The following is an 11,944-nucleotide window of genomic DNA, read 5'->3' on the forward strand; positions in this document are numbered from 1 at the left end:
TAAGTTGGACTTCTTAAAATAATAATTATTTTGGGCCTGGTGCAGTGGCTCATGCCTATAATCCCAGCACTTTGGGAGGCCGAGATGGGTGGATCACGAGGTCAAGAGATCGAGACCATCCTGGTTAACATGGTGAAACCTCGTCTTTACTAAAAATACAAAAATTAGCTGGGCCTGGTGGCGCATGCCTGTAGTCTCAGCTTCTCGGGAGGCTGAGGCAGGAGAATTGCTTGAACCCAGGAGACAGAGGTTGCGGTGAGCCAAGATCATGCCATTGCACTGCAGCCTGGGTAACAAGAGCAAAACTTCGTCTCAAAAAAATTATTATTATTATTATAATTTCGGCTGGGCATGGTGGCTCACGCCTATAATCCCAGCACTTTGGGAGGCTAAGGCAAGTGGATCACCTCAGGTTAGGAGACAAGCCTGGTCAACAGGGCAAAACCCATCTCTGCTAAAAATACAAAAAGTTGCTGGGTATGGTGGCGCACACCTGTGATCCCAGATACTCAGGAGGCTGAGGCAGGAGAATCGCTTGAACCCAGGAGGCAGTGGTTGCAGTGAGATTGCATCACTTCTCTCCAACTTGGGTAACACAGTGAGACTCCGTCGCAAAAAAAAAAAAAAAAAAAAAAAAAAAAAAAACAACCAAATTAATTAAATTAAGATGATTATTTCTTAAAACATTCAAAAGATACTTCTTTTTACTTTTAAAGCTGAAGTTTTAGGATTGTGATTAAGTTGGGGGTTTGTCCCTCTCGTTTTCTTCTTTCTTACCTTTCCCTTTTTCCAGGAAGATACCATGGAGGTAGAAGAGTTCCTAAAAGAAGCCGCAGTGATGAAGGAAATCAAGCATCCTAATCTGGTACAACTTTTAGGTGCGGAACCTTGCCCGGACCATAGATTTTCTCCAAAAGTACTTCCCCTTTAACCACTTGCTATCTCCAAATCCTTTTTTTTTCTTTTTAAAAATAGAGACAGGTTCTCACTCTGTTGCCCAGGCTGGTGTCGAAGTAATCCTCCAGCCTGGACCTTTCAGTTTGTTGGGGTTACCATGCTGGGCCTTCCCCGCCCCCTAAACCCTTCTTTTGAATCACCATGGTAGAAACTGCAGGTTTGAATCCACTTCAATAAGTAGTTACAATTTTGGCCAGCAAGGTGGCTCATGCCTGTAATCCCAGCTCTTTGGGACGCTGAGGCAGGTGGATCACCTGACGTCACGAGTTGGAGACAAGCTTGACCAATACGATGAATCCTCATCTGCACTAAAAATACAAAAATTAGCTGGACGTGTTGGCCTGCGCCGGTAATCCCAGTTCCTTGGGAGGCTGAGATGGAAGAATCGCTTGTACCCCAGAGGTAGAGGTTGCACTGAGCCGAGATCACACCATTACACTCCAGCCTGGGCAACAAGAGCGAAACTCCACGTCAAAAAAAAAAAAGAAAAAAGTTATTTTAATCAGTAGCTTCCCTGTTAAAAACTGCCCAAGAAACACAGTGGCCTGGATTGATTTTCGTATATAAAACTGCTCAGTTTGAAAGACAAAAAAAACCCAAAACAAAACAAAACAACTGCTCAGTTTGTAGTAATTGCCCCAGATTCAAAGTTCAGAAGTGTTCAAATGGTACTGAACCAAAAACTCATGAAATGTTTTTGCAAAATAAAGAGGCATTAAACAAAGGACTGTTGATAATAAGCAAATTCACCATTCAGGTCACAAAGAAGTCTTTCACTAAGCCTCTTTACTTTTTAAAAATAGGGCCAGGTTTTTGCTTCTACTTTTGTTTGAGGGTGGTTTTTGTTGTTGTTTTGAAATGGATTCTTGCTCTGTCCCCAGGCTGGAGTACAGTGGCGGAATCTCATTGCAGCCTCTACCTCCCAGGTTCAAGCAATTCCCCTGCCTCAGACTCACAAGTAGCTGGGGGTACAGGTGTGCACCACCACACCTGGCTAATTTTTTGTATTTTAGTAGAGACGGGGTTTCACCATGTTGGCCAGGATGGTCTCGGTCTCCTTACCTCGTGATCTGCCCACCTCGGCCTCCTAAAGTGCTGGGATTACAGGCAAGGGTTGTTTGTTTACATAGTCTCTCTCTGTCGCCCCAGCTGGAGTGCAGTGGCATGATCTTGGCTCACTGCAACCTCCACCTCCCAGGTTGACGTGCTGCTTGTGCCTCAGCATGCATCACCATGCCCAGCTAATTTTTGTATTTTTGGTAGAGACGGGATTTTGCTATGTTGGCCAGGCAAGTTTTGAACTGTTGGTCTCAAGTGATCTGCCTGCCTCAGCCTCCCAAAGTGCTGGGATTACATGGGTGAGCCAGTGCACCTGGCCTCTTGTTGTTTTTTTATAAGGAATATGCCATATATCAGTGAAATCCTTGACGATACAAGCAATGAAAATCTTTTTACAAAGCAGTATTACAGGTGGGGCTCACATAATCTTCAGCATGTGCACAATTTCTATTACTTTTGAATAAGTATGGTTAGCCTGCAGTTAAGGAGGAGAATCACAGGCCATGTGCAGAAGTCTAGAAATGTTGGTTTTCTTGGTTCCTTACAGAATTAATACAAGTAACGCTGCTTTTGCTCAAACAGACATATCCTCAGATGCACATGAATTCCCAGAGAGCTAGGACCGGAGGCAAGGACTCCCTTTTGAACCAGCTTCTTAATTTTTGCTATATTAATTTCAGAGAACATGGTGGTAAGAAGGGAAAGATTGTCCTAAACTAGACCTGAAAAATTCTCAAATTATTCAGGACCAAAGTGGTTTGGAGTGTTTGAATGAATATTAATAAAACAAGCACTATTCTTCAACTTTTAGGGGTGTGTACTTTGGAGCCACCATTTTACATTGTGACTGAATATATGCCATATGGGAATCTGCTGGATTATCTCCGAGAATGCAACCGAGAAGAGGTGACTGCAGTTGTGCTGCTCTACATGGCCACTCAGATTTCTTCTGCAATGGAGTACTTAGAGAAGAAGAATTTCATCCATAGGTTTGTAAAACTTGCCTGTGACTAACCATGAAGCCATCCTGATTGACATGTAGTTAAAAGGAAGAATGTGGGAACCTTCCCAGAAAATTTCAGATGATTCAAGAGAGTAATTCTGTATTTCACAGTGCCCATTATTAAATCACTTCTAACTTGTAAACCTACTATACTCTGATTAAAGTATTAATAAGGGGACTTTGCTAGTCTCAAAACTGAGAACTCTATTAAAAAAAAAAAAAAAGGCTGGGCGTGGTGGCTCATGCCTGTAACCCCAGCTCTTTGTGAGGCTGAGGCAGGCAAATCACAAGGTCAGGAGTTTGAGACCACCCTGACCAACATGGTGCAACCCTGCCTCTACTAAAAATACAAAAAATTAACTGGGCGTGGTGGCATGTGCCTGTAATCCCAGCTACTCAGGAAGCTGGGGCAGGAGAATTGCTTGAACCCCAAAGGCAGAGGTAACAGTGAGCCAAGATAGTGCCATTGCACTCCAGCCTGGGCGACAGAGCAAGACTCTGTCTCAAAAAATTAAAAAATTAAAAATTAAAAAAACAAAATTACAGTAGTGATGGGGTCTTGCTGTGTTGACCAGGCTAGTCTCAAACTCCTGGCCTCAAGTGATCCTCCCATCTTGACCTTCCAAAGTGCTGGGGTTACAGGTATGAGCCACCACGCCCAGCCAGAGAGCTCTCTTATTTTGCCCACCTTTTTCACCATTTAGTGTTGTTTTTTTGTTTGTTTGTTTGTTTTGTTTTGTTTTTGTTTTTGAGACGGAGTTTCCTCTTGTTACCCAGGCTGGAGTGCAATGGCGCGATCTCGGCTCACCGCAACCTCCACCTCCCGGGTTCAAGCAATTCTCCTGCCTCAGCCTCCTGAGTAGCTGGGATTACAGGCACGCGCCAACATGCCCAGCTAATTTTTTGTATTTTTAGTAGAGACGGGGTTTCACCATGTTGACCAGGATGGTCTCGATCTCTTGACCTTATGATCCACCCGCCTCGGCCTCCCAAAGTGCTGTGATTACAGGCTTGAGCCACCGGTTTGTTTGTTTTTTAAATACTTTCTTGAGACAGGCTGGCTCAGTGGCCCAGGCTGGAATGCAGTGATTCGATCTTAGTTTACTGCACCTTCTGCCTCCTGGGCTCAAGCTATCCTCCCACCTCAGCCTCCTGAGTAGCTGGGACTACAGGGGTGTGCCACCCTGTTGGTTAAATGTTTTTTGTTTGTTTTTTATAGAGACAGGGTTTTGCCTTGTTGCCTGGGCTGGTCTTGAACTCTTGAGCTCAAGAGATACACCCACCATGGACTCTCAAAGTGCTAGGATTACAGGTGTGAGCTACCACACCTGGCCTAGAGGCTGAATTTTTAAAATAGTTTTCTACTTTAGTAAATAACTGAAAGTCTTACAGGAAAGCATCTATTGCTGATCTATCCCAATGTATTTATAAATAGGGACCCATATTATAAAGCCTACTTTATTCTGCTTCTTGATGAGTATTCTACAGTGATATATCATCAGTGGCTTTCTAAGATGTTAGTGATTATCAAAAAATCCTACCATATTTGTCAGCAGTTAGTTTACTCTGCCTATAACACAAAAAACCAAGAGTAGAGTGTTCATGACCATTTTCCTCACTGTCTGAATGGAATCACATATAGGGTTCTCTTTCCCACAGAGATCTTGCAGCTCGTAACTGCCTAGTGGGAGAAAACCATGTGGTAAAAGTGGCTGACTTTGGTTTAAGTAGATTGATGACTGGAGACACTTATACTGCTCATGCCGGAGCCAAATTTCCTATTAAGTGGACAGCACCAGAGAGTCTTGCCTACAATACCTTCTCAATTAAATCTGATGTCTGGGGTAAGGTTGAAAGGGACTTTTTTCTGTATCACTTTATTTTTTTAATAAATGCCCTTGATTCTTTAGAGCTTCTCTTTTTTATGATGTTCAGTATCCTCTACCTTTACCTGCCATTCTTCTTCAGTTACTCGGCAAGCATTTGTTAAGCACCTCCTGTCTGCCAGTATTGTGCTAAGAACGTCACCTAAACAGAAGTATAGGCCTGACGTGGTGGCTTACACCTGTAATTTCAGCGCTTTGGGCTGAGGTGGGCAGATCGCTTAAGGTCGGGAGTTTGAGAACAGCCTGGTCAACATAGTGAAACCCCATTTCAGGTTATGAGTTTGAGACCAGCCTGGACAACATGGTGAAACTCCATCTCTGCTAACTACAAAAATTAGCCAGGCGTGGTGGTGCGCGCCTGTAATTCTGGCTACTTGGGAGGCTGAAGGCTGAAGCAGAAGAATTGCTTGAGCCTGGGAGGTGGACGTTACAGTGAGCCAAGATGGTACCACTGCACTGCAGCCTGGCCAATAGAACGAGACTCTGTCTCAAAAAAAAAAAAAAGTATAAAGAAGAAAGTTTTGAAAAAAGTCGATTCCTTCAAGAGCACTCACAGTCTAGATTTCATATTGCACTGGTGTGCTGATGATCCCCTCTCTGTATAGCACCGTATTTCCATAATTTTTTTTTCTTTTCTTGCTCTGTTGTCTAGGCTGGAGTGCAGTGGCACAATTGCAGCTCACTGCGACCTCCATCTCCCAGGTTCAAGCGATTCTCCTACCTCAGCCTCCCAAGAAGCAGGGACTACAGGCATGCACCACCATGCCTGGCTAGTTTTTGTCGTTATAGTAGAGATGGTAGAGATGAAGTTTCACCATGTTGGCCAGGCTGGTCTCGAACTCCTGACCTCAGATGATCCACCTGTCTCAGCCTCCCAAAGTGTTGGGATTACAGGAGTGAGCCTCTGCACCTGGCTTCACATTAGGTTTTATTACTCATTTGCAAAGTACTGTGTCACAGAGCTTTCTTTTCAAGGGAAGCGTGATGAGGTTTCATCTAGAATTTGTCCTTACTGATCTTCTTTCTACTGCTCTGAGAAGTAATATGAGGTGGTAGAAGCTTAGTAGACTGAACGATCTGGAAATTTGGATTGTGGGCCAGTAGAAATAGTCATAGAATTGTAAGTCACTTTTTACTAGAAATCTCAAATAACTGTGACAAAATCAAATTTTTTTCGGCTCTGAATTGTATCTGATTTTAAATGAATTTTTTTATTTTCTGAGTTTAAAACTGTTATACTTATTAAACACAGCGGTTCCCCTTTATCCTCGGAGAATACATTCTAAGACACCCACCCCACCCCCCACCGGCTTGGATGCCTGAAACCAAGGATAGTGTCAAGCTCTGGATATATAGTCTTTTTTTGATCTGATAACTGAGAGGTCTTCTCAGTGACTAAGGCATGAGTAGCATCTATGGTGTGGGTATGGAAAAGCGTGGCTTGAGATTTCACCATGCTACTCAGAGCAGTATGCAGTTTAAAACTTTCAAATTGTTTATTCCTGGAATTTTCTACTGAATATTTTTCGACCTTGGCTGACTGTAACAAACTATGGAAAATGAAACCATGGATAAGGGGTGACTACTGTGTATCAAAGACTTTCCTAAGAATAGTTGGATTATGCCCCAACTTCTTATGTGGTCATAGTTTATTTTCACTCACTATAGTAAAGGAAATCTAAATAAAAATTGGGGAATTTAAATAAAACCATCTTGAGATTATATGCCTGTGGCAAATATTTTAGAAGGACAAGCCATGCCGTAAGAGTTGATAAGAGTGTATTCTATGTTAATGTTGTTGTAACAGGGTGTGAATGTTATCTAAAATTGGAAAGAGAATTACCTAATTATGTAAAATAAATAATACATCAGAGGAAAAACACTAAGTGCTTTTTTAAATTCCTTATGCAGCTTTTGGGGTACTGTTGTGGGAAATTGCTACCTATGGAATGTCACCGTATCCAGGTATTGACTTGTCTCAGGTCTATGACCTACTAGAAAAAGGATATCGAATGGAACAGCCTGAGGGGTGCCCCCCGAAAGTTTATGAACTTATGAGAGCATGTGAGTATTTTTGCATATTTTAATTTCGAAGGCATAAGCTAGCAGTTCAGAATAGTTAACAAAATTAGAAACTTTTCTACTCTCAGTGCGGTTTGATTGAATCCAGCCTCATGACATTTAAAGAGTTTATCATTGATCAGCCAGTTGTTATATCATATAGCATTGAGTCTTTATGGAATCCCAAGAATAGTTTTTATTATGGCCCAAATACTGGCCCAGTTTCTCAGAGACATTTGCATATTTAATAAGATAAGAGATTGAGTTTAGAGCTTAAGATGGGGAGGGCTCCTTTCAACTAGATAAAAGTGATTGCTAAAGACTATGAAGAATTTGTACAAATACCTCTGTGTTGGATAAACAGAAGCATCTGATTGCTTGCAGATAAAAAAGTAGGGAAGTGAGTAGTGAATTAAATTGCAGTTGTTGTTTTTGTTTGCTTTGTTTTTTTGTTGTTTTTGAAACAGAATCTTGCTTGTTGCTCAGGGTGGGGTACAGTGGTGTGATTTTTGACTCACTGCAACCTCCACCTCTTGGGTTAAAGCGATTCTCCTGCCTCAGCCCCTGAGTCGCTGGAACCACAGCCACACTCCACCATGCCCAGTTAATTGTTGTTGTTGCCACCCGACTGGAGGGAGTGCAGTGTCGCAGTCTCTGCAACCTCTACCCTCCAGATTCAAGCAGTTCTCCTGCCTCAGCCTCCCAGGTAGCTGGAATTACACGTGTCTGCCATCACACATGGCTAATTTTTGTATTTTTGGTAGAGATGGGGTTTCACCATGTTGGCCAGGCTAGTCTCGAACTCCTGACCTCAAGTGATTCGCCCATCTTGGCCTCCCAAAGTGCTGGGATTATAGGTGTGAGCCACCGCGCCTAGCTTAATCTTTGTATTTTTAGTAGAGTCAGGTTTTCACCATGTTGGCCGGGCTGGTCTTGAACTCCTGGCCTCAAGTAATCCACCTGCCTCAGTCTCCCAAAATGCTGTGATTACAGGCGTGAGCCACCGTGCCCAGCCTGCATTGCAGTTGTGTCTGAACATAAGTCTGTGTTTTTTGCTCACTGAACATTGATGTTCTCTGTTGTACTTTATCAAAAGTAAACTCTGAGCTCCTCCTTTTTGATATTCTTTTATATTACTGAGTATGTACAGTTGATTATTTATACGGTCAGGCTGAGTTTGAAGACAGGTTTTACTTCTTCCATTTGAAAATGGAAGAAAACTTGCCATTTTCTAAACCATCTTCCTGTCTCTCCTCATCCTTTAGTAGAAGGAATAGGAGCTGAGGCTAAATAGAAGCACCAGCCCTAGAAAGTGGGTTCATGGCCAGGTGTGGTGCTCACACTTGTAATTCTAGCAGTTTGGGAAGCCACAGTGGGCAATTGCTTGAGCTCAGGAGTTCAAAAGTAACCTGAGCAATGTGGCAGAATCCTGTCTATAAAAATACAAATATTAGCTGGGTGTGGTGTTGCACACCCATAGTCCCAGCAACTTGGGAAGCTGAGGCAGGAGGATTGCTTGAACCGAGGAGGTCCATGCTGGAGTGCAGTGGTGCAGTTTGGCTCACTGCAATCTCCACCTCCCAGATTCAAGTGATTCTTGTGCTTCCCTCCTGCGTAGCTGGGATTTCAGGTACCCACCACCACGCCCAGCTAATTTTTGTATTTTTAGTAGAGATGGGGTTTCGCCAGGTTGACCAGGCTGGTCTCAGACTCCTGGCCTTATGTGATCTGTCAACCTAGGTCTCCCAAAGTGCTGGGATTATAGATGTGAGCCACCATGCCCGGGCTTGGATATATCGACATGGAAAGGAGTTAAAGGTTAACTTTAACTTAATAAACGAGGATATCCAGATGTCCAGTAAGCATATGAAGTGAGCCGAGATCATGCCACTGTGCTCCAGCCTAGGTGACAGAGCAAGACCCTGTCTCAAAGAAAAAGAAAAAAGGAATTTAGGAAGTGGGTTCATTGGCCAGGCATGGTGGCTCAGCCTGTAATCGCAGCACTTCGGGAGGCCGAGGCGGGTGGATCACCTGAGGTCGGGAGTTCAAGACCAGCCTGACGAACATGGAGAAAATTCAAAAAATTAGCAAGGTGTTGTGGCACATGCCGGTAATCCCAGCTACTCGGGAGCCTGAGGAAGGAGAATTGCTTGAACCCAGGAGGCGGAGGTTGCAGTAAGCCGAGATCTCCAATGCACTCCAGCCTGGAGTTCAAAAGCAAAACTCAATCTCAAAAAAAAAAAAAAAAAAAAAAAGTGGGTTCGTTATACCTCAGTCTGGAGCTGAGAAGTGGCTATGTTGCTATCATTGTGAACATGCTGTAACATGTGTCTAATAAGTACACATCATGAGGCATGGAACTCATTATTAGACATACCACTGGATATTGAATTTCTGCAAGGAGTTTTTAATATTTTATTCATCCGTTACATAGGCTGGAAGTGGAGTCCTGCCGATAGGCCCTCTTTTGCTGAGACACACCAAGCTTTTGAAACCATGTTCCATGACTCCAGCATTTCTGAAGGTGAGAATCTGTAGAATTTACCATTGGTGACTATTCTGGGTAGTGGTGGTGATGATGATGGTAATTACATTTCAAAAATGATCTGCTTCTGTAGTTTGGGACTCTGTTTCATGATACTGAATTAATTTTTGACCTTCATTATTGCTGTGTTGCTTTTTTGCTATTTTCAGTGCATCTTTGTGTCTCGTTTATTTATTTTATTTTATTTATTTATTTATTTATTTATTTATTTATTTATTTATTTATTTGAGACGGAGTTTCGCTCTTGTTACCCAGGCTGGAGTGCAATGGCGCGATCTCGGCTCACCGCAACCTCCGCCTCCTGGGCTCAGGCAATTCTCCTGTCTCAGCTTCCTGAGTAGCTGGGATTACAGGCACGCGCCACCATGCCCAGCTAATTTTTTGTATTTTTAGTAGAGACGGGGTTTCACCATGTTGACCAGGTTGGTCTCGATCTCTCGACCTTGTGATCCACCCGCCTCGGCCTCCCAAAGTGCTGGGATTACAGGCTTGAGCCACCGCGCCCGGCATGTGTCTCGTATATTTAAAATTGAAATTGTATTTTAATTAGAAATTTATTCATCCTCCCTTTAACATTAGTAAGTTTGGTAGCTCTTTAAGCATCAATATTTAGGATGTAGGAAAGAGAAAAGGAAAAAAATAAGTACAAAAAAAAAATTCGAATAACTCCCTGAACCGCATCTACAAAGCAGAACCAAGCTGTAGAAACAATATTCAGACATTCCATTTTTGGAAATAGATCTTAAGGAAATAATTAAGAATGTAAACAGAGATTTAACTGTAAGGACATTGCATCAGAGTGTAGTTTATAATAGTGAGAAATTATGAACAACTTAAATATCTAGTGGACTGCAAATTATTACATTCATATAGCTGAATACTTAAAATTATATATATATATATATATATATATATGAAGCATGAGATTACAGGCATGAGGAGCCTCATGCCTGTAATCCTGATCCCAGCACTTTGGGAGGCCGAGGCAGGTAGATCCTACAAGGTCAGGAGTTTGAGATCAGCCTGGCCAACATGGTGAAACCCCATCTCTACCAAAAATTTAAAAAATAGCTCGGCATAGTGGCAGGTGCCTGTAATCCCAGCTACTCGGGAGGCTGAGGCAGGAGAATTGCTTGAACCCAGGAGGCAGAGGTTGCAGTGAGCCAAGATAAAGCCATTGCACTCCAGCCTGGGTGACAGGGTGAGACTCTGTCTCAAAAAAAAAAAAAAAAAAAAAAAAATCAAGCCAAAAAAAAGAAAAATGATAACATCAAATTTTAGCAAGCATGCAGAGTAACCAGAGCTTTCATGCAAAATAGTATAGCCATTTAGGGACAGGTTGGCAGGACCTGATAAACCTGAATGCACATATACCTTGTGATCCACTAGTTCTCCTGTGTTTGTGCTGGTCAGATGTGCATAACATTGTCTACCCAAAGACACATAGCAGGATGATGCTAGCAATGTATTCACAGTAACCCCAAACTAGAAACAACCTAAACATCTATCAAGAGGAGAACAGGTGGATTGTGGTATATTCACACATTGGCATACTACACAGCAATGAGAACCCCTGCCACATGCAGCAGCGTGGACAAATCTACAGACATGATACTGGGCAAGAGAAGACAGAAGAGTACATATTTTATGATTCCGTGTATGTATTTTAGTACTCGCTACTTGTCAGTTGTTTCTCAGCTGTGTGCCTTCTCTGAAAAGAACTCCCTTTCTCTGTGATGAAATTGTTCTTTTGATCCGTCCCCTTGTCTTCCTCACAGAAGTAGCTGAGGAGCTTGGGAGAGCGGCCTCCTCGTCATCTGTTGTTCCCTACCTGCCCCGGCTACCTATACTTCCTTCCAAGACTCGGACACTGAAGAAACAGGCAGAGAACAAGGAGAACATTGAAGGGGCACAGGATGATGCCACAGAAAACTCTGCTTCCAGTTTAGCACCAGGTAGGCGTCCCTAGGCAGCCAGAATCAAAATAGAAGCTACCTTGTTGAAAGAAGCATGGGATATGAGGCTTTTCTGTCCACTTTCCTGCCCCTCTTCCCTGAGGAAAGCATGAAGTCTCTTCCACCCACCTCTGAAGTCCTTGGCTCCACATTGTAAGTGTTAGTTGTCCTGATCTGTCCATCCATCCATCATACAACTCTGCCTCCAGTTTCATCTCCTTAACTCTGGGTTCCCAAATAGGTGTCATCTTTACAGATCCGTCAAAAACTCTGCTGAACCTGATAGAAGGGAACGGGTTGCGCAGTGGTTTTTAAAGAAAGGATGAATGTTGCCGGGCGCGGTGGCTCAAGCCTGTAATCCCAGCACTTTGGGAGGCCGAGGCGGGTGGATCACAAGGTCAAGAGATCGAGACCATCCTGGTCAACATGGTGAAACCCCGTCTCTACTAAAAATACAAAAAATTAGCTGGGCATGGTG

General features: G+C 43.1%; 1 protein-coding gene across 8 annotated transcripts in view; it reads left to right on the forward strand.

The window, feature by feature from the left end:
* ABL2 (ABL proto-oncogene 2, non-receptor tyrosine kinase) overlaps positions 1-11,944 on the forward strand; it is a 131,458-nt gene that overhangs the window by 109,172 nt on the left and 10,342 nt on the right. For all 8 annotated transcript variants that reach the window (XM_039459934.2, XM_039459935.2, XM_003925331.4 and 5 more), the window contains 6 exons: positions 794-878; positions 2,828-3,005; positions 4,679-4,863; positions 6,817-6,969; positions 9,401-9,490; positions 11,290-11,466. In XM_039459934.2, coding sequence (XP_039315868.2) covers positions 794-878; positions 2,828-3,005; positions 4,679-4,863; positions 6,817-6,969; positions 9,401-9,490; positions 11,290-11,466 — 868 coding nt within the window. The remainder of the gene's footprint in view (positions 1-793; positions 879-2,827; positions 3,006-4,678; positions 4,864-6,816; positions 6,970-9,400; positions 9,491-11,289; positions 11,467-11,944) is intronic.

Source organism: Saimiri boliviensis, chromosome 19 (assembly GCF_048565385.1).
Source record: "Saimiri boliviensis isolate mSaiBol1 chromosome 19, mSaiBol1.pri, whole genome shotgun sequence".
Taxonomy (NCBI): Eukaryota; Metazoa; Chordata; class Mammalia; order Primates; family Cebidae; genus Saimiri; species Saimiri boliviensis.